This window comes from Arvicanthis niloticus, chromosome 30, assembly GCF_011762505.2.
Source record: "Arvicanthis niloticus isolate mArvNil1 chromosome 30, mArvNil1.pat.X, whole genome shotgun sequence".
NCBI classification, from domain to species: Eukaryota; Metazoa; Chordata; class Mammalia; order Rodentia; family Muridae; genus Arvicanthis; species Arvicanthis niloticus.
In genome coordinates this window covers 9,855,742-9,875,304 of record NC_133438.1, presented here as the reverse complement: position 1 = coordinate 9,875,304, position 19,563 = coordinate 9,855,742, and the positions used below count along the sequence as shown (strand labels likewise).

Below are 19,563 nucleotides of genomic sequence, written 5' to 3'. Positions count from 1 at the left end.
TGAGACAGCATTATCCTCATGGGAACGGTTCACCTTCTAGTGGTTCTCAAGAGCAATACAATATTTGAAATATCTTTGATTGTCTCCTTGTCTCTGTTTTTCCTCTGCTTCAGAGTTAGGGGAGCAAACTGCCCAAAGACATGGAGTTCTGAAGCGCATTTGAGATAAATCTTCTTTATTTTGATGTCAGAGAGGATGTCCAGGCTCTTAGCAACTGCTTTCAATAGGATGAATAGCAAATGACTGTCTACTAACATAATGCGTATATTCAAGTGTTCAGCAGGAAGTAGTGGGGTACATGAGACAGTAGTGTTGGGTGAAATGATTATTATTCATTATATATTTTAAAGTGAATTATGTATCTGAAATCACTTTGAAATAGTGAACCACCAAGAAAGCTTATCATTCTATACTGGTGATAATTTGTTGAATTCTGTGTGCACTTCCTTTGGAAATTTCTGATGAAATGTAGATCTGCCACATGATGGAGACGAGAAGAAAAAAAAAATTCATTCGACATTCCTCAAATTATTTCCACTGACTTTTGACACTTACATCTGAAGACTGCTGTCACAAACATCTTTTAAGACATGTATTTGAATGAAAGCATCCACTTCTATTTAAAGTAGATACAGTAAGGACTTTCAATGCTGAATGACAAAATGGCTTACATGCTGTTTCAAACTTTCAAGCCAAAAAGCACTTGAAATGTTTTTAAATTGTTTTTTTTTTTTATTACAAAGAGAAAAGTTGGCATTTAAAAAAATTGATCTTTAAGGTCAACCTTTGTGAATGCAATTCTTTTTTGTAACAGAAAATATAACCCATATATATATATATATATATATATATATATATATATGAATTAAAATAAAATCTATAGTTGCTCATATTCACCATCATCTCTGTATCTCCTACCTAGGCATGGCTACTGATTGACACTGCTCGGGAGCACTACTCCTTAGAGCTAGGAACCTGTGGGAGAATAAGCAGGGACTGAGAACTGTGCATCAAGAACACAACCTACTCTGAGCCAGACCCACGCCCTCTTTTCCTTGAGCACTATCCCACCCTCCTGTGCATCCCCATCCTCCCTTCAAGTCCATTACTTGGTCATCACCGCCTCCACCCCTACCCCACCCCCATGCTATTTTCCGAATCAGTTCTAAGCCCTCATTTAGCCATTCTCAGCATTCAGGTCCTCTGTAGCCGCACACATTTCTCTAGATACTGTCCTCTCCAAACAACAGTTTCCTACTCCGCGCCCCACTAGCACACAGTGGCCAACATCACCTTAAAATTCCATCTCAGTCCAGCCTCCTTTCTAGGTACCGCCCCTTGTTAGCATCACTTGTTCTCTGGTCCCGCCCCCTTCCCGGAGTTAACCGCGGATGCTGAACGTACTCCTGCCCAGCGACCCGGAAGCAGTTTTGCTCTGCATAAGTCGCGTAGCTGGGTGAGTTTCCCCAGATCCTTTAGACCGGTTGCTGGCACTAAGAACCCGGACTTCTGGCCTGGTATCTTCATCTTGTGTGCAGAGCTCCACTCGGGGACGCGGAGAGCTGCGAGACTGAGGAAGTAGGAACTTGGGAGAGAGATGGCAGCGGAGCCAGGCGAGGGGTGCTCAAAGATGATGCAGCCAGGAGGAACACGGATTCAGAAGCTTCTGCGGTGGGGGAGGAGACATGACTAGCATTTGTGCAGGCAGCGCCTGGTGATGCGGTACTAGAGAGGGCTGCAGGTGACACAGTGGCCGAGGAGTAGCTTGCCGCTGAGCCTGGTGGAAGGGAGAAAGAAAGCAGGGTCTGGAGATGCGGGCCAGAGTGGAGGGGAGAGGGAGAGATCAGCTAAGCTGCTAGAATGTTGAGGGCAGTGTGAGAGAATGAAAAGCAGGAGATGGAAGCCAAACGGCACGGATCTGGTCAGAACTTCCAAGACCAACTTCTCAACACAAAGATTCTTTGCACTAGAGGGACAGGGGCCCTGGATAAAGGCCAAAGACAGGAAGAGATAGAGGGAGAAAAAAGTGAAGGGAACAAAGAAGAGGGCAGAAAAGAGACAACAGAGGGTAAGGAGTATTTTTCTAGGAGTGCTTCTAGATGGAGAGGAGGAGACATATGTGACCCATAGGCAAATGGCGGCTTATGGAGGTAAAATAGGAACCCCGTGTTAGAACAAGATGTTTAATTTTAATCTGTCATATTAAGTGAGCCAAAGGTGCCTTTTGGTTGCCAGACTTCAATGCTTTGAAAGCTGGGCCTTCATAGTAAGCCTAAGGAGGAGAAATTGGCCAAATAAGAGAAGAGACCTTGGTGGAGCTTTAACAATGTAATCTAAGACTTTAACAAGGCAGAGAGAGGAAAAGGGCAAGGCCTACCAGAGCCATGGTCACCATGCTGGAGCTGGCAAAGTCCCTTCAGAAAGTGTGAATGAGATAGGGCAGAATGAGGAAGAGGAGGGCTGGATAAGAGAGAAGTTGATGGAATAGTAAGGTTATTATTACTGAGCTTGTTTTTGTTGTTGAAAAAAAACCTTAACTTTTGTTTAGATTTTAGTAATATGGAAGAGAGTTGTAACACTTGAATCTGATGGGTGTTAACTGATACTGCGTTAGGCATGGTGGCACAGATCAGTAATGTAAGCATGTGGAAGAAAGCTGGGGTAGGAAAATTGAGAGTTTAAGGATAGCCTGTAATAAATAACTAAGACGCTTTCCTAATGAGTAAATACTGTTGCGGTTAGACGTTTACTGACCCTTTATAGTCCTTATACAGCCAGAACTGATGTAACAGTTTTAGATAATGTCACCCTCTTTGACAAGGGTATGGTGTCAAGGAGTTGTGGGATTCTTTTTCCCCTTAACACTTAACTTTTTAGCATAGAATGTGTTTCCTCTGGTCACACTGAATGTGTGATGTTTTTTCTCCTTCAGACAGCTAGCGCTCTGTCAGGCACCAACTTTGTGTTATGTGCTTTAACTTATATCTTGTTCACTTCCTGAAGATAATATCAAATGCCACAGTTTCTCACCACTGTCCCCTTTTACTTCCAAGTCTCATGTCCTGGATATAACCTGCTATCACAAGTACTGTTAAGGTACTTGCTCAGCTCTAGATTCTCGGGGAAACACTGTGGTTAGGCTTACTCATTACAAGAAACAAGACAAAGGAAACAGGTGACCATTTCAGAAGAGTCTCCTGTACGTTTCAACATGACAAAGTAGGGAAGCTGTCCTCTTCTGAAGTGTTAGCTGAATATTCTGCTTATATTTATTTTGTCTGTGTGGTTATATGTGTTTGTATGTATACGTGTGTGCATTCTGACCTTGTATTCATGATCTTTCTGAGAAAGGCTCAAGTTCTGTAGAAAAGTGCCAAGTCTCCTGTTGTCCCTCCTGCAATAGTTTATTGTTGGTATAGTGGGCTGCAGACACCCATATTTCTACATGGTGAGTGAAGTCCTTCCAGTGGCTGTGGCTCTGGACACAGGAAGTGGGTGTCTTGCTGGGCTGGTTCCCATGCACCTGTAATCTCAGCTCTCAGGAGACTGAGGTAGCAGGATCATGCATTCAAGGCCTGCCCAGGCTATCTAGTAGGTTCTTGTCTCAAAAGGGGATGGTAAGTGATTGCGTTTACTCTGAATATTATATTCTTCCCATTTTGAGAGAAGGTTCCGTTAGTTCCATATGGCCTGAAAATCACTACGTTGTCTAGGCCTTTGGTTGACAATCCTCTATTTTGAGTGATGCAACTGCATACGTATGCCACAATACCCGTGCTTTATTATTTATTTATTTATTTATTTATTCCCAGAACATTTATTATATCACCCGGCAAGCATGTGATATACTTAACGGTATGCTTTCGGTTTTCAGGACTGACTTCTAAACACTCATGTTGCACAAGGAAGAATCTGGGAGGAGGAGAAGAAAGAGGAAATAAAGAGAGCCAGGGATGGCTGTCACTCAGGTACTGTAAGCGCACCCCTTCCACATTGGGTCTCTACTCTCTGAAGTGTTAGGCATGAAAGCTGCTGACCTGCACTGGGTGTGGACTAGACTCGTTCACTTGCTTTTATTTATATTTTCCCTTAGCCACCAAATTTTATAATGCAATGATCCTGCCATATAGAACATGGGAGGAGCTTCCTTTGAGTGCATTCTGTCTGCAAGCATAGCAGATTATTTTGCTTGTTTGGTTGGTTAGGTTAGGTTTTGTTTTGTCCTTGTTTATAGAGAGATTATCTTCCCGTTTAACCGAGATTGTCTTCCTGAGTGCTCATATAAGGGTACACTCCGGGCCTTCATCTCTGTGTGTGTGCACATGTGAGTGTGTGCTCATGTGTGCCAGTATGTTTGGAAGTCAGAGATCAAACCCAGCATCTTCCTCAGTGGCTTACCACTTTTATTTTGATACAGTATCTCTCACTGAATCCAGAGTTCATTACTTGGTTAAGCTCCATGGATCTGTCTGTCTCCATCCATATAGCACCGAGTTTACAGATGCACTCAGCTTTTACATAATGCTGGTGATGAAAACATCAGTCCTCATGCTTTCCAGGCAAGCACTTTACTTCCTGAGCTATTGATAGGAATTAGTCTGAGTGCGCAACAGTAGGGGCTTCTGTAAACAACTCATCCTGCAGATCCTACTGTTCCCATGGGACGCTTGTGAAGCTGGCATTTGGGGTAAAAGTGGTTATATTTTTCAGTCATTGGAAAATATGCCCTTGTAATTAAAGAAAATACAATAATATTTTCTTTCATTTGATTATTAGCTGCAGTTCTCATAAGCTATCATGAAATTTTTTAAATTATTTTCTTTTTAATTTTTTAAGGATACTTTTAAAAAATCTTATTTAATCTTTTCTTTATACTCCAGATTTTATCCCCTTCCTGGTCCACCCTCTTGACTGTTCCACATCTTATATCTCCCCTCGCATCCCATCTCCACAAGGATGTCCCCACTCTCTCCCACCCCATGCCTGGGTGGACAGAGTGAGTGTATGTGAACAGGAGGTAAATGAAAGGGGCACATTTGATGTTGGCTTTTATTTGTTTGCTATTTTTATTATTCACAAACATGAAAAATGCACTGCGACATACCATAATATCTCAAAGAAAAGCAAAATAACTTTAGAGGGATGCTATATTGCTCTGATACATATTAATCTGGGAATATAGAAAAAACAAGGTCTGTTTCTCCCTGTATGCTCTTATCTAACAGAAAGCTTAGGCTAGCCCACATATGGGGTTTTCTTCACATCCCAGGCAAGTAAGTTTCCAGTATACCCCAGCCCAGTGTCAGCTAATTTTGTTGCATTCTGACACTAAACAGCTAGAAGCCTCAGTTCATAGACTGCTCTCCCTCTCTCTTCAGTTTGTTTCATTTTCTAGGGCAGCCCACAATACTCAGCAAAATCCTTAACCTTTCCCCATTTATTATAAAGGACATTCCAAAGACTACAGATGAATGGTTAGACAGAGAAGACACAACAGGTGAGTTACAGGAGGTAGGCTGTGGCTTTCACTTCCTTCTTGGGTAAGCCACTCTGTAGGACTTTCCACCACAGCAGATGTGAGGAAAGAACTTTAAACTTGGTGCTCTGAGGATTTATGGAGGCTCCATCTCTCACATAGGATTACTTAACACTATTGGTCATTGCTGTCACTTAAGACTTCAGTCCCTCTACTCTACGTAGAAGATGGGGACTAGGCCTGAAGTTCAGATCTAATTCTGCCTTGGTCATCTTGGTTCCCAGAAACTTTCCTGAAAACTCAGGACCCTCAGAACTTTATTTCAACTGTCAACGTCATCCTAGGAGACAAATCCATTCTTATCAATCCAGAGATGCCAGGTGAATCACACATCAGAGAACTGAACAAAGACGTTTATTTTGTAATGTTACAGTATGGAGGTGGTTTTTTCTCTTTAAATTGGCTTATCCTTTTGGTTTTCTCCGTGTCGCACCTCATTTTAAAGACCCTGAATGTACTCATGGTAAAACGTGTTTGTTCCCCTTTACGGACAGTTGACATTCAGCGATGTGGCCATAGAGTTCTCTCAAGAGGAATGGGAATGCCTAGACCATGCACAAAGGGCTTTGCACAGAGATGTTATGTTGGAGAACTATAGCAACCTGCTCTCCCTGGGTAAGGATGGCTTCCTTTGTAACTTTGCATTTTCTTTTCTGTGCCTTTGAGGAGTCATGTTACTTTTCTATCTTTCTCCTTTCCTCTCTGTCCCTTTTTTCTTCCCACCCTTTCTGCATTGGGAATAAAACCTAAGACTTTTACACAGGCAAGCATTCTACCACTGGGCTGTGTTCCAGACCCTTTTGCTAGATTCTTTTTTTTTTGGGGGGGGTTATTTATTTATTTATGTATTTATTTTTCTTTAAGTTGTATAGTCTACTAGCTTTGAACTTACAGTCTGATTGCTTCACACTCACTAATACTGGAATTATAAGCATTTGCCACCATGCATGACTCACTAGGCATGAGTTTAAACTATCTAAGTCCTTGCTTGCTCTCCCTAAGCTTTTGAGTCAGTAGTTCTTGGTAGATAACTAGTTATCTGTCCATTAAGCTCCCAGAAGGAGGGATTCAGTGATGAGTTTGTGAAGTGTTTTTCTAGATTTATATGTAACATGTTCTCTTCTCACATTAGCCCAGTATGGGATTTCTATAAAATTCTCAGTACCTGAAGTCATTGTCTTTTTATAAACAGGAGTCACACGTCCAAATCTGAATACTATTTCTAAGTTGGAACAAAACAAAGGGCCCTGGACTGTGGAGAGTGAGGCAATAAGAACCATAAAATCAAATGGACAGGAATATGTCAGAGCCATGAGCTCTCAGGAGGGCAAAGTAGAAGCTTCCCCATTGTGTAATGGTAAATGCGAGGTCTCAGTGAGAAACAAGCCTGCCACTATTCTTAACAGGTACAAAAATGTAGCCATTCATCCTCATGTGATGCCAGGTAGTTTTGTCTAGATTTAATCTGGTTTGTGTATTTGAGGTAGTAACTCACTCTTTTGGTCAGGCTGATTTCAAACTCACTGTGTAGCCCCCAGGGTGCCAAGAAAATTTGAGTAAGCCTCCTGCTTTAACCTTCCAAGTGCTAGGATTACATGCATAAGCTACCATATTCAGTTTATGTACAGTTAAATATGTTTTGACAAAGGTGCTATAATACAGATACACTTTGTATGGATACTAAAAACTTCATGATGAAATATTCTCTGTGGCAATGTGATATGTTCCTGAACTTTCTGTGGGGCAGAATAGGTTGCAAGATTTTGCTGTGCAGACCAGGCTGGCATGAAAATCTGTTCTCTTGCCTCAGCCTGACAAATGACGAGATTATATATGAGCTTCTATGCTTGCCTGATAGAGAACTTTGAAGAGGTGAGTCTAGTTGAAAATATGTAGCTGGATATGCCACCCTCAAAAGTAATAATACTAAATATAATGATGTATTAGTAAGAGAGATGAGTTAATGAAATAATCAGGCTAAACCATGCATGGCGGTGCATGCCTTACTCTAAGGACTTGAGAAGGTGAGGCAGGTGGATATTTATAAGTTAGAGACAAGCCTGATGCACATATTAAGTTCCAGACAAATCAGGGCTATGTAGTGAGACCCTGTCCCAAAGGAAATATAAATTATAAATGAAATAATTAGGCTTGCAAGCAAAACAACACATGATGGTTCCTTACTTGGTTCATTTTGGTCAATAGCATTCTTCAGACTGATAAGTCATTGTTGTAGTTAGAACTTTCTTTTTATGAAAATGAATAAAACTAATATATACACAGAGTCAACTGGTTGTATACACAAAGGTTAATTAAATAATTAGCTACTACGAACAACACTGAGAATAGTACAGATATCTCATGAACACATCAATCTTCTAGATCTACACTCAGAAGCTGTGTTGCTGGGTGATACAATACCAGCATCCTTTCTGGTTCATCTGTCTCAGTACAACACCTCATCCATACTTATTTTCATTATTGGACACTTCACATGGCTGACTGAAAAGAACTTTGGTGCTGTGAGCTAAATCACTAGGTTTTTCTCACTTAACATCAGGTAATTCCCTCTGAGTTTGGAGAAAGAATTTGCATATCATATATCCAACATGGAATGAACAGCCAAAGCATGAAACCTAACACAAGCCAGTTTGAAAACAGCACACTTAAAAATGGGGATGGACTTAGGTGTGCATGTGCAATGGCAATACAGCTATGGTTAAGCCCAGGACCTAGCTGACCTAGTATTCTACCATCGTCCACTGACCATTAAAAATGTGGGTATTTTCATTCTTTTATTTATTCTTTTCTGAGCACTGTACAGGCTACTCAGCCTCCTCAGTAGACGGATTAGAGGTGTACATTGCCATAGCCAACTTAATAGACAGTTACTGAACAGCAATGATATACAAAAGTACTATTATTGGAGAAATGCCAATATTCACCCAAATGAGGCATCACCTTCACTTGCAAAAATTGCTATTTTGGAAAAGCTGAGCCTTGGTTTGGATGTGAGAGAAAGGAGACTCTTTTATGTGTTAGTCAGAATATAGATTAGGATTCATTAATGAGACCTTTTTACAGAGACTTCAGAAAATAATAAAAGTAAGTGTTATTGTATAATCAAGCAGCTGAGTTTTTGAGTGTAGATCGTGAAATCTCAAGATGATGTTTCTGTGGGATGTCTGTATTGTTCTTGTGACATTGTTCACAAGTAGCCAAGTTACGTAATAGACCCTGTGTCCAGCACCAGCAGCCTCTCTCTGTCTCTGCCTCTGTCTCTCCCTTTCTCTCTCTGCGTGTGTATGTTTGTGCATTTTGTATAAATTTTATTTTATTTTATTTAGTATCAAGATAATTTTTTAAGAGGGCTGACATTTTATTAAAGATGTTGGTTCTAACAACTTTTTTTCCTTTTTTTTTAATTGGTTATAATATTTACATTTCAAATTTTATCCCATTATCCCATTGCCCCCACCACCCAGGAACCGCTTATCCCATTCCCCCTCCTTGTGCTTCTGTGAGGGTGTGATTTTCCTGTTTCTATGATGCTGTTTCCATTAACATAAACTGCCTCCTAATTTTCTAAATCCTTCCATTTGTGTTATTACATCTCCTTTTTTCTTTTATTTTTCTTTCTTTTTTTTCCCTTTTTTTCTTTTTTCTCGTCTTTTTTTAAAAATTGGGTATTATATTAACATTTCAGATTTTATCCCCTTACCCCACTTCCTCCCACCCCCAAGGAAACCTATCCCATCCCCCCTCCTCATGCTTCTATTTTTTTCATGGGACCAAGAATCTTCTCTCCCACCTATGCCTGACAAGGCCATCCTCCCCTACATATACAGCTGGAGTCATGGGTCCCTCCCTATGTGCTCCCAGGCTGGTGGTTTAGACCCTGGGGTGGCTCTGGTTGTTTGGTATTGCTTTCCTTCTGGGGTCACAAACCCTTTCTGCTCCTTCAATCTTCTCTCTAAGTCCTCCATTGGGAAACCCTTGATCATATCAGTGGTTAGCTGTGAGCATCGGCCTCTGAATGTGTCAGTCTCTGGCAGACTTCTAAGGAGACAGCTATATCATGTTCTTGATAGCATGAACTTCCAGCCATCCACATCAGTGTCTACCTTTGGTGACTGTACTTGGGATGGATACCCAGGTAGAATGGTCTCCAGATGGTCCCTCCTTCAGTTTCTGTCCCATGTTTTGTTTCCATATTTGCTCCCTTGAGTATTTTTGTTACTCGTTCTAAGTAGAACTGAGGCATCCCCTCTCGGTCCTCCTTCTTCATGAGCTTCATGTGGTCTGTGGGTTGAGTCTTCGCTATTCCAAGCTTTTGGGCTAACATCCGCTTAACAGTGAGTAAATACCATGTGTGTTTTTTCGTGTTTGGGTTAACTCACTCAGTATGATAATTTCTAGATCCATCCATTTACCTAAATATTTCTCAAATTCATTATTTTTAATAGCTGAGTAATACTCCATTGTGTAGATGTACCACATTTTTTGTATCCATTCCTCTGTTCAGGGACATCTTGGTTCTTTCCAGCTTCTGGCTATTATAAATAAGGCTGCTATGAACATAGTGGAGCATATGTCTTTGTTATATGTTGGAGCATCTTCTGGGTATATGCCCACGAGTGGTATAGCTGGATCCTCAGGTAATGCTATGTCCAGTTTTCTGAGGAACAGCCAGACTGATTTCCAGAGTGGTTGTACCAGCTTACAATCCCACCAACAACGAAGGAGTGTTCCTCTTTCTCCACATCCTCAACAGCATCTACTATCACCTGAGTTTTTGATCTTAGCCATTCTGATTGGTGTGAGGTGGTATCTCAGGGTTGTTTTGATTTGCATTTCCCTGATGACTAAGGATGTGGAGCATTTCTTAAGGTGCATCTCAGCCATTCGAGTTTCCTCAGTTGAGAATTCTTTGTTTAACTCTGTACTCCATTTTTTAATAGGGTTATATGGTTGTCTGGAGTATAATTTCTTGAGTTCTTTGTATATCTTGGATATTAGCCCTTTAACGGATGTAGGATTAGTAATGATCTTTTCCCAATCTGTTGGTTGCTGTTTTGTCTTATTGACAGTGTCCTTTGCCTTATAGAAGCTTTGCAATTTGATGAGGTCCCATTTGTCGATTCTTGATCTTAGAGCATAAGCCATTGGTGTTCTGTTCAGAAACTTTTCCCCTGTGCCTAGGTATTCGAGGGTCTTCCCCACCTTCTCTTCTATTAGTTTCAGTGTATCTGGTTTTAAGTGAAGATCTTTTATCCACTTGGATTTGAGCTTTGTTCAAGGAGATAAGAATGGATTGCATCTTTCTACATGCTGACCTCCAGTTGAACCAGCACCATTTGCTGAAAATGCTGTCCTTTTTCCACTGGATGGTTTTAGCACCTTTGTCAAAGATCAAATGGTCATAGGTGTGTGGGCTCATTTCTGGATCTTCAATTCTATTCCATTGATCTTCCTGCCTGTCTCTGTACCAATAACATGCAGTTTTTATTATTACTACTGCCCTGTAGTACAGTTTGAGGTCAGGGATGGTGATTCCCCCAGAAATTTTTTTGTTGTTGAGAATAGTTTTCACTATCCTTGCTATTTATTTGTTACTCCAAATAAATTTACAAATTGCTCTTTCTATCTCTATGAAGAATTGATTTGGAATTTTGATGGGGATTGCATTGAATCTGTAGATTGCTTTTGGCAAAATGGCCATTTTTACTAAATTAATCTTGCCAATCCAGGAGCATGGGAGATCTTTCCATCTTCTGAGATCTTCTTCTATTTCCTTCTTCAAAGACTTGAAGTTCTTGTCATACAGATGTTTTACTTGCTAGCTTAGATTCACAGCAAGATATTTTATATTGTTTGTAACTATTGTGACGAGTGTCATTTCCCTAATTTCTCTCTCAGCCTGTTTATCTTTTGAGTAGAGGAAGGTTACTGATTTGTTTGAGTTGATTTTATATCCAGCCACTTTACTGATGTTGTTTATCAGGTTTAGGAGTTCTCTGGTGGAAGTTTTAGGGTCACTTAAGTATCTACCATATCATCTGCAAATAGTGAAATTTTGACTTCTTTCTTTCCTATTTGTATCCCTTTGACTTCCTTTTGTTGTCTAATCACTCTAGCTAGGACTTCCAGTACTATATTGAATAGGTAGGGTGAGAGTGGGCCTTGTCTAGTCCCTGAACTTAGTGGGATTGCGTCAAGTTTCTCTCCATTTAGTTTGATGTTGGCTACTGGCTTGCTGTATATTGCTTTTACTATGTTTAGGTATGGACCTTGAATTCCTGATCTTTCCAAGACTTTTAACATGAAGGGATGTTGAATTTTGTCAAATGCTTTCTCAGCATCTAATGAGATGATCATGTGGTTTTTTTTCTTTGAGTTTATTTATGTAGTGGATTACATTGATGGATTTCTGAGTAGTAGGATCTGATGATTTTTTTAATTTCCTCTGTTTCTGTTGTTATGTCTCCATTTTCAGTTCTGATTTTATTAATTTGAGTACTGTCTCTGCACCCTTTGGTTTGTCTGGCTAAGGGTTTGTCTATCTTGTTGATTTTCTCAAAGAATCAGCTCCTGGTTTTGTTGATATTTTGTATAGTTCTTTTTGTTTCAACTTGGTTGATTTCAGCTCTGAGTTTGATTATTTCCTGCCGTCTACACCTCTTGGGTATATTAGCTTCTTTTTGTTCTAGTGCTTTCAGGTGTGCTGTCAAGTTGTTAATGTATGCTCTTTCCATTTTCTTTTTGTGGGCACTTAGAGCTATGAGTTTTCCTCTTAGTACTTCTTTCATGGAGTCCCACAGGTTTTGATATGATGTGTCCTCATTTTCGTTAAATTCTAAAAAGTCTTTAATTTCTTTATTTCTTTCTTGACCAAGTCATCATTGAGTAGCGAATTGTTCAGTTTCCACGTGTATGTGGGCTTTCCGTTGTTTTTGTACATATCAAAGACGAGTCTTAGTCCATGGTGGTCTGACAGGGTACAAGGGATTATTTCAATCTTTTTGTATCTGTTGAGGCCTGTTTTGTGACCAATTATATGGTCTGTTTTGGAGAAGGTACCGTGAGATGCTGAGAAAAAGGTATTTTCTTTTGGTTTAGGATAAAATGTTCTTTAAATATTGGTTAAATCCATTTGGTTCATAACTTCTGTTAGTTGACTTGTGTCTCTGTTTAGTTTCTGTTTCCACAATCTGTCTATTGCTGAGAATGGGTTGTTGAAATCCCCCATGATTATTGTGTGAGGTGCAATGTATGCTTTGAGCTTTAGTAAAGTTTCTTTTATGTATGTGGGTGCCCTTGCATTTGGGGCATAGATGTTCAGAATTGAGAGTTCATCTTGGTACATTTTTCCTTTGATGAATATGAAGTGTCCTTCCTTATCTTTTTTATTGCTTTTGGTTGAAAATTGATTTTATTTGATATTAGAATCACTACTCCAGCTTGTTTCTTGGGACCATTTGCTTGGAAGATTGTTTTCCATACTTTTACTCTGAGGTAGGTCTGTCTTTGTCACAGAGGTGCGTTTCCTGTATGCAGCAGAATGTTGGGTCCTGTTTATGTATCCAGTCTGATAGTCTATGTCTTTTTATTGGTGAATTGAGTCCATTGATATTAAGAGATATTAAGGAAAAATGATTGTTGCTTCCTGTTATTTTTGTTAGTAGAGGTGGAATTATGTTTGTGTAGCTATCTTCTTTTGGGGTTGTTGGAAGACTACTTTCTTGTTCTTTCTTGGTTGTCATTTCCCTCCTTGTGTTGGAGTTTTCCATCCATTATTCTTTGAAGTGCTGGATTTGTGTTAAGATATTGTATAAATTTGGTTTTGTCGTGGAATATCTTGGTTTCTCCATCAATAGTGATTGATAATTTTGCTGGGTATAGTAGTCTGGGCTGGCATTTGTGATCTCTTAAGGTCTGTATAATATCAGTCCAGGATCTTCTGGCTTTTATAGTCTCTGGTGAGAAATCTGGTGTAATTCTTATAGTTCTGCCTTTATATGTTACTTTGCCTTTTCCCCTTACTGCTTGTAGTATCTTCTCTTTGTTTTGTATATTTGATGCTTTGATTATTATGTGACAGGAGGTATTTTTGTTTTGGTCTAGTCTACTTGGGGTTCTGTAGGCTTCTTGTATATTTAAGGAAATCTCTTTCTTTAGGTTAGGGAAGTTTTCCTCTATAATTTTGTTGAAGATATTTATTGACCCTTTAAGTTAGGAATCTTCACCCTCATCTATACCCTCATCATCCTTAGGTTTGGTCTTCTCATTGTGTCCTGGATTTCCTGGATGTTTGTGTTAGCTTTTTGCATTTCACATTTTCTTTGACCATTGTGTCTATGTTTTCCATGGTATCTTCTGCGCATGAGATTCTCTCTTCTATCTCTTGTATTCTGTTGGTGATGCTTGCGTCTATAACTCCTGATCTTTTCCTAGGTTTTCTCTCTTCAGGGTAGTCTCCCTTTGAGATTTCTTTATTGTTTCTACTTCCATTTTTAGATCCTGGATGATTTTGTGTAATTCCTTCACCTGTTTGGTTGTGTTTTCTTGCATTTCTTTAAGGGCTTCTACCTGTTTACCTGCGTTCTCCTCAAATTCTTTGAGAGTGTTGTTTATGTCCTTTTTAAAGTCCTTTATCACCATCATGAGAAGTGATTTTAATTCTGGGTCCTGCTTTTCCGGTGTCATGTGGTGTTCAGGACTTGCTATGGTGGGGGAACTGGATTCTGGTGATGCCAAGTAACTTTGGTTTCTGTTGTTTACATTCTTATGCTTGCCTTTCGCCATTTGGTTAACTGTAGTGCTACTTGCACTCACTGGTTCTGACTGGAGTCTGCCTTTCCAGTTATCTTGGTTGTGTCAGAACTTCTCGGGGTCCAGATGTCTCTATGATCCTGAGCTCCAGCTGTTCTGGGTACAGTGGCTTTTCTAGGATATCTCAGGATATGGTGTCTCCACAGTAGTAGACCAGCTAGTTGTTTGCTGCTCTGACTGTAGTTGCTTCTCTAGGATGCTTCAGGATATGGTGTCCCCTGCTGTGCAGTTCTGTGGTCTGTGACCACTCTAGGATGCCTGCAGCTCTGTGTTCCTTGACCTCTCTAGGATGCCTGCAACTCTGTGTTCCCTGACCTCTCTAGGATGCCTCTGGGCGCAGTTTCCAAAGGGGAGCAGATCAGTTGTGTGACTGCTCCAGCCACCGGATCCGGGTGAGAGGTGTAAGGGGAGTGGTTTTCCCTTGTATAAATTTTATGTCCTTCAAAAGAACGTTCTATTCATTACAATGCCTATGAGCCTGAAAGATCTTTTATAAACAAAATAAACCATTAGGTAACTGTCACATTTGGTTTTCTTGGACACCCACTCCAGTTCTATCAATTTTGCTGTGAATAACAGAAATTCATTCTTTGGGGATCATAGTCTTTATTGTGTATATCTACATATTTGCCTTATGCATTTATCTGTTACATACATGTAGATAAATGTACATCTGTCTACTCATATGTATGAGTTTTCACTTATATATAAAATTTAACTCAATTCACCTAGAAGCAGAGAACAGAAAGATAGTCACCAGGGAAAAAGGATATTAATAAGTGGTGAGTGAGACTAGAGTTTTAACAAAACAACAGGGACAATAAGCGCATTTTTAAATAGTTGGTATGAGCATATGTTTCTATCTTGTTATCACTTTGTTACACACACACACACAGAGATCATGTTTCAGTTTTATCACTTTCTGATATATATGTGTGTATATATATATGTATATATATAATGACTTTGTAATATAATCATTAGCATATTACTTGTTTAGTGAGACACAGCAGACATTCCATACATGTGTACTTCTGTGCTTTGATCATGTTCCCCCTCCAATTTTTTACAGTATCCTCTTATTCTACATCTTCCCTGATAAACCTTCCTCTACTTTATAATTCTTTGTTTAAACTTTTAAAAATTTTTTCATATGTAAGAGAAATATACTATATTTTCCTTTCTGTTTGGTTTATTTGCTTATCACAATGCCCTATAGTTCTGTCAGTTTTTCTAATGAATTACAGGATCCTATGTATTTTTTTGTGACTGAATAATACTGTAAGATGTAGGTGCATGCATAATTTCTTGTCCCCCCCCCCTTTTTTGTGTGTGTTTGTTTGGTCTTGTCAGTTTGTTTGTTTTTTGCTTTTCATGACTGGGTTTCTCTGTGCAGCTATGGCTGTCCTGGAACTCATTCTGTAGACCAGGCTGGTCTCAAACTGAGAGACCCAGCTGGTGCTGCCTCTGATTGTGAGGATTGAAGGCATGTACCACCATCGACCATCACATTATTTTACTTATCCAATTGCTGGCATACATGAAGACTGATTCCATATCTAGGCTATTGTGAGCCTTATTATTATAATTATGGTTATGTACTCATATTACCCTAATAGTGACTTCAGTTCATACATACACAAACACGGTAGTGGAATGGCTGACTGCCATGTTTTTTTTTGTTTTATTTATTTATTTATTTTTTGCTGTTTCTGCAAAGAAAACCATAGAATTTTTTTTGATAAAAAAGTGTTTATCATTTTAGAACATACAAAATTTTATTTTCAATCTATTTTATTTTTAATTATGTGTTTATGTGTATGTATACATATAAAGGCACATACCCTCAGAGTCCAGAAAAGTTTTGGTGTACAGGTGATTGTGAGTTTTCCAGTTTGGGTGGGTGCTGGGAACAGAACTCAGCTGCTCTGCAAAAGTGGTTCATGTTCTTAACCCCTCAGCCATCTCTCTAGCTCCTATATTTAGCAATTTATGAACATATGTATTGATTATTTGCCTGATTGCTTTATCAGGGAATTCTAGAGTTGTTTTGTAATATTTATTAGGACCTACAAGTGCTTGTTTTCTGTGTGTACTGTGCAATATAACAGACTTGCACTACTTGTTAATGTTGAAAAATGTCTTTTATGAGTCAGTCTAGGTAAGTTTTGAAGAGGTTATTGTATTGTTTTTGCTGGTACTGTTTTTGTGAATTTTTCATGTCTTTTTGCCATTGTTTTTTATTTCAAAATTGCCACTTAACTGATTATATAAAGTAATTATTGTTAAATTTTATTATCATATGTTATGGTATTTTGTATGCATTTATATAGAATATACTGTTAATATTATTTTTTCCATTCACTTGTGATGTAGCCATATATTTTTGGGCAGTAATATGTACATTTATGATGTGATGAAAAAAATGATCTTTTCTTGGATTATGTAACTTTACTCAATGTGAATAATTTGATCATAAATTTTTTTGAAGTGAGTCCTTTCTTCTAGTGATGAAAATTATATACAATTTTCTGTTCTTAATTATGAAATCACTGTTTTATGGTAATTAAATTGGCTTTTATGTTTCTAAAAGTTGTTAAATGAACTCAGTAAATTTTATTTTTGTTGTAAATATATTCAGTGTAGAGTATCTTGTCTATACTTAATCAGAAAACTGTTATATCTTCTAGTTAACTCTCCTGAACCTGGAATTAAAGATTTTGTGCCAAAAGGGAGTGGAGATTCAGGAGAAATAGTCCAGACAATGGTGTCAGAAAAATATAAAAGCAATGGCATTGAAGAGTTTTCCTTCAGAGAAATACAGCAGAACATTCAGAATTTTGAGTTGCGGTGGAAAGAGCATGAGAGGAATTATAAATCCGCTCGTAGAAGAGATCAAGATAGTGGAAAGGAGACAGGAATAAATCTTAGGAGAAGTCAGCTTCTGTTAAGCTTCACTTCAGATCTACCTGAGCTGCGGCCATTTCCGTCTGCAGAAAATATTGATGGTAATGAAACTAAGTCCGTCAGCAATGGTTCTTCAATTTTCTCATCTGACAGAATTTCTGCTAGTGGTGACAAAGCACCCATTGTTCATGAATATAATGTTCGTTCTTCACTACTTATGAAGGGAAAGAAAGCACCCATTAAGGAAAAAACTTATCAATGTAATGAGTGTGACAAGGTTTTCAGCTATACGTCTTCTCTAGCGTATCATCGGCAAATTCATACCGGAGAGAAACTTTACAAGTGTGTTGAGTGTGGTAAGGCTTTTTATCGGCGTTCTTATCTTTTGGTACATGAGAGGCATCATACTGGAGCGAAACCTTACAAATGTAATGAATGTGGCAAGGTGTTCACTCAGAATTCACACCTTAAAAGTCATCGAAGAATTCATACAGGCGAGAAGCCATACAAATGTAATGATTGTGGCAAAGCCTTTAGTGTTCGTTCAAACCTAACTCACCATCAGGTAATCCACACTGGAGATAAGCCTTATAAATGTAATGAATGTGGCAAGGTCTTCAGTCAAACCTCAAGCCTCACGATTCATCGAAGAACTCACACTGGAGAGAAACCTTACAGGTGCAATGAGTGTGGGAAAGTATTCAGTTCACATTCAAACCTAAATACCCATCAGGCAATCCATACTGGACAAAAACCCTATAAATGTTCAGAGTGTGGCAAGGTCTTTACTCAGAATTCACACCTTGCAAATCATTGGAGAATACATACGGGAGAGAAACCCTACAAGTGTAATGAGTGTGGAAAAGCCTTTAGTGTGTATTCCAGCCTCACTACTCACCAGGCAATCCATACAGGAGAAAAACCTTACAAGTGTGATGAATGTGGCAAGGTCTTCACTCAAAATTCACACCTAGCAAGTCATCGTGGAGTTCACAGTGGGGAGAAGCCTTACAAGTGTGAAGAATGTGGCAAATTCTTCAGTCAAACTTCAAATCTTGCAAGACATTGGAGGGTTCATACTGGAGAGAAGCCTTACAAATGCACTGAATGTGGCAAAGCTTTTAGTGTGCGTTCTAGCCTGACTTCTCACCAAGTAATCCATACAGGAGAAAAACCTTACAAATGTACCGAATGTGGGAAGGTCTTCAGTCAAACTTCAAGCCTTTCAATCCATCAGAGAATACACACTGGAGAGAAACCTTACAGATGCAATGAGTGTGGGAAAGCCTTTAATTCACATTCCAACCTAAATACCCATCAGGTAATCCATACTGGACAAAAACCCTATAAATGTCTGGAGTGTGGCAAGGTCTTTACTCAAAATTCACATCTTGCAAATCATCACAGAACCCATACAGGAGAGAAACCTTACAAATGTAATGAGTGTGGCAAAGCCTTCAGTGTGTACTCAAGTCTCACTACTCACCAGGCAATCCATACTGGAGAAAAACCTTATAAGTGTAATGAATGTGGTAAGGTCTTCACTCAGAATTCACACCTAGCAAGTCACCGGAGGACTCACACTGGAGAAAAACCTTACAAGTGTAGTAAGTGTGGTAAAGCCTTTAGTGTGCGTTCAAGCTTGACTACCCATCAGGCAATCCATACTGGAGAAAAACCTTACACGTGTAGTGAGTGTGGCAAAATCTTTAGTCGAAGTTCCAACCTTATAAGCCATCAGAGACTTCATGTTGAGCAGAAGCAAATGTGAATATAGCAAAGTCTTTAGGCATAATTCACTTCTTGCACAATATCCAGGAATACAATCCTAAGAAAATATTAGTATTGTGTTGATGATAAACAGCCATCATGAGTTCGAATACATTACTTGATATAGTGGTATGCATGTACAATCACACCCTTTTCACGGTGTTGTGGGAACACTGTCTGCCTGGGATATATAGGAAGAACTTGACTTAAAAATTAATCAAGCATTTTTTTTATATATAGATCATATTAAGAAGACATTTCATACATGTAGAGAATATGCTTCAGGACATGATTCCCACTTCTATAAACACAAAAATCCACATCGTTGATGAAATCATCCAACTGGCACTTACTGAGGATGTTACTTAATGACTATTACAGTGGAGGGTGAATGGAACGAATTACTCAGCCTCTTGTTTTTCATGGCTAATCTTTGATGTTACATTCCACGGAATAATTGATAATTACTGAACAATTAAAAGTAAATAGCTAAAATACAATATATTTGAAAGGTTGTA

The 19,563-nt window shown here is 39.0% G+C and overlaps 1 protein-coding gene across 1 annotated transcript; it reads left to right on the top strand.

Annotated features, from left to right (window-relative positions):
• Nucleotides 1–1,462: 1,462 nt before the first annotated feature.
• On the top strand, nucleotides 1,463–19,563 carry LOC143440948 (uncharacterized). The gene is given in 5 exon segments (XM_076927892.1): nucleotides 1,463–1,517; nucleotides 3,875–3,968; nucleotides 6,031–6,151; nucleotides 17,059–19,036; nucleotides 19,038–19,563. Coding segments are annotated over 4 exon segments (2,184 nt in total). The 5' UTR covers nucleotides 1,463–1,517; nucleotides 3,875–3,953; the 3' UTR covers nucleotides 19,108–19,563.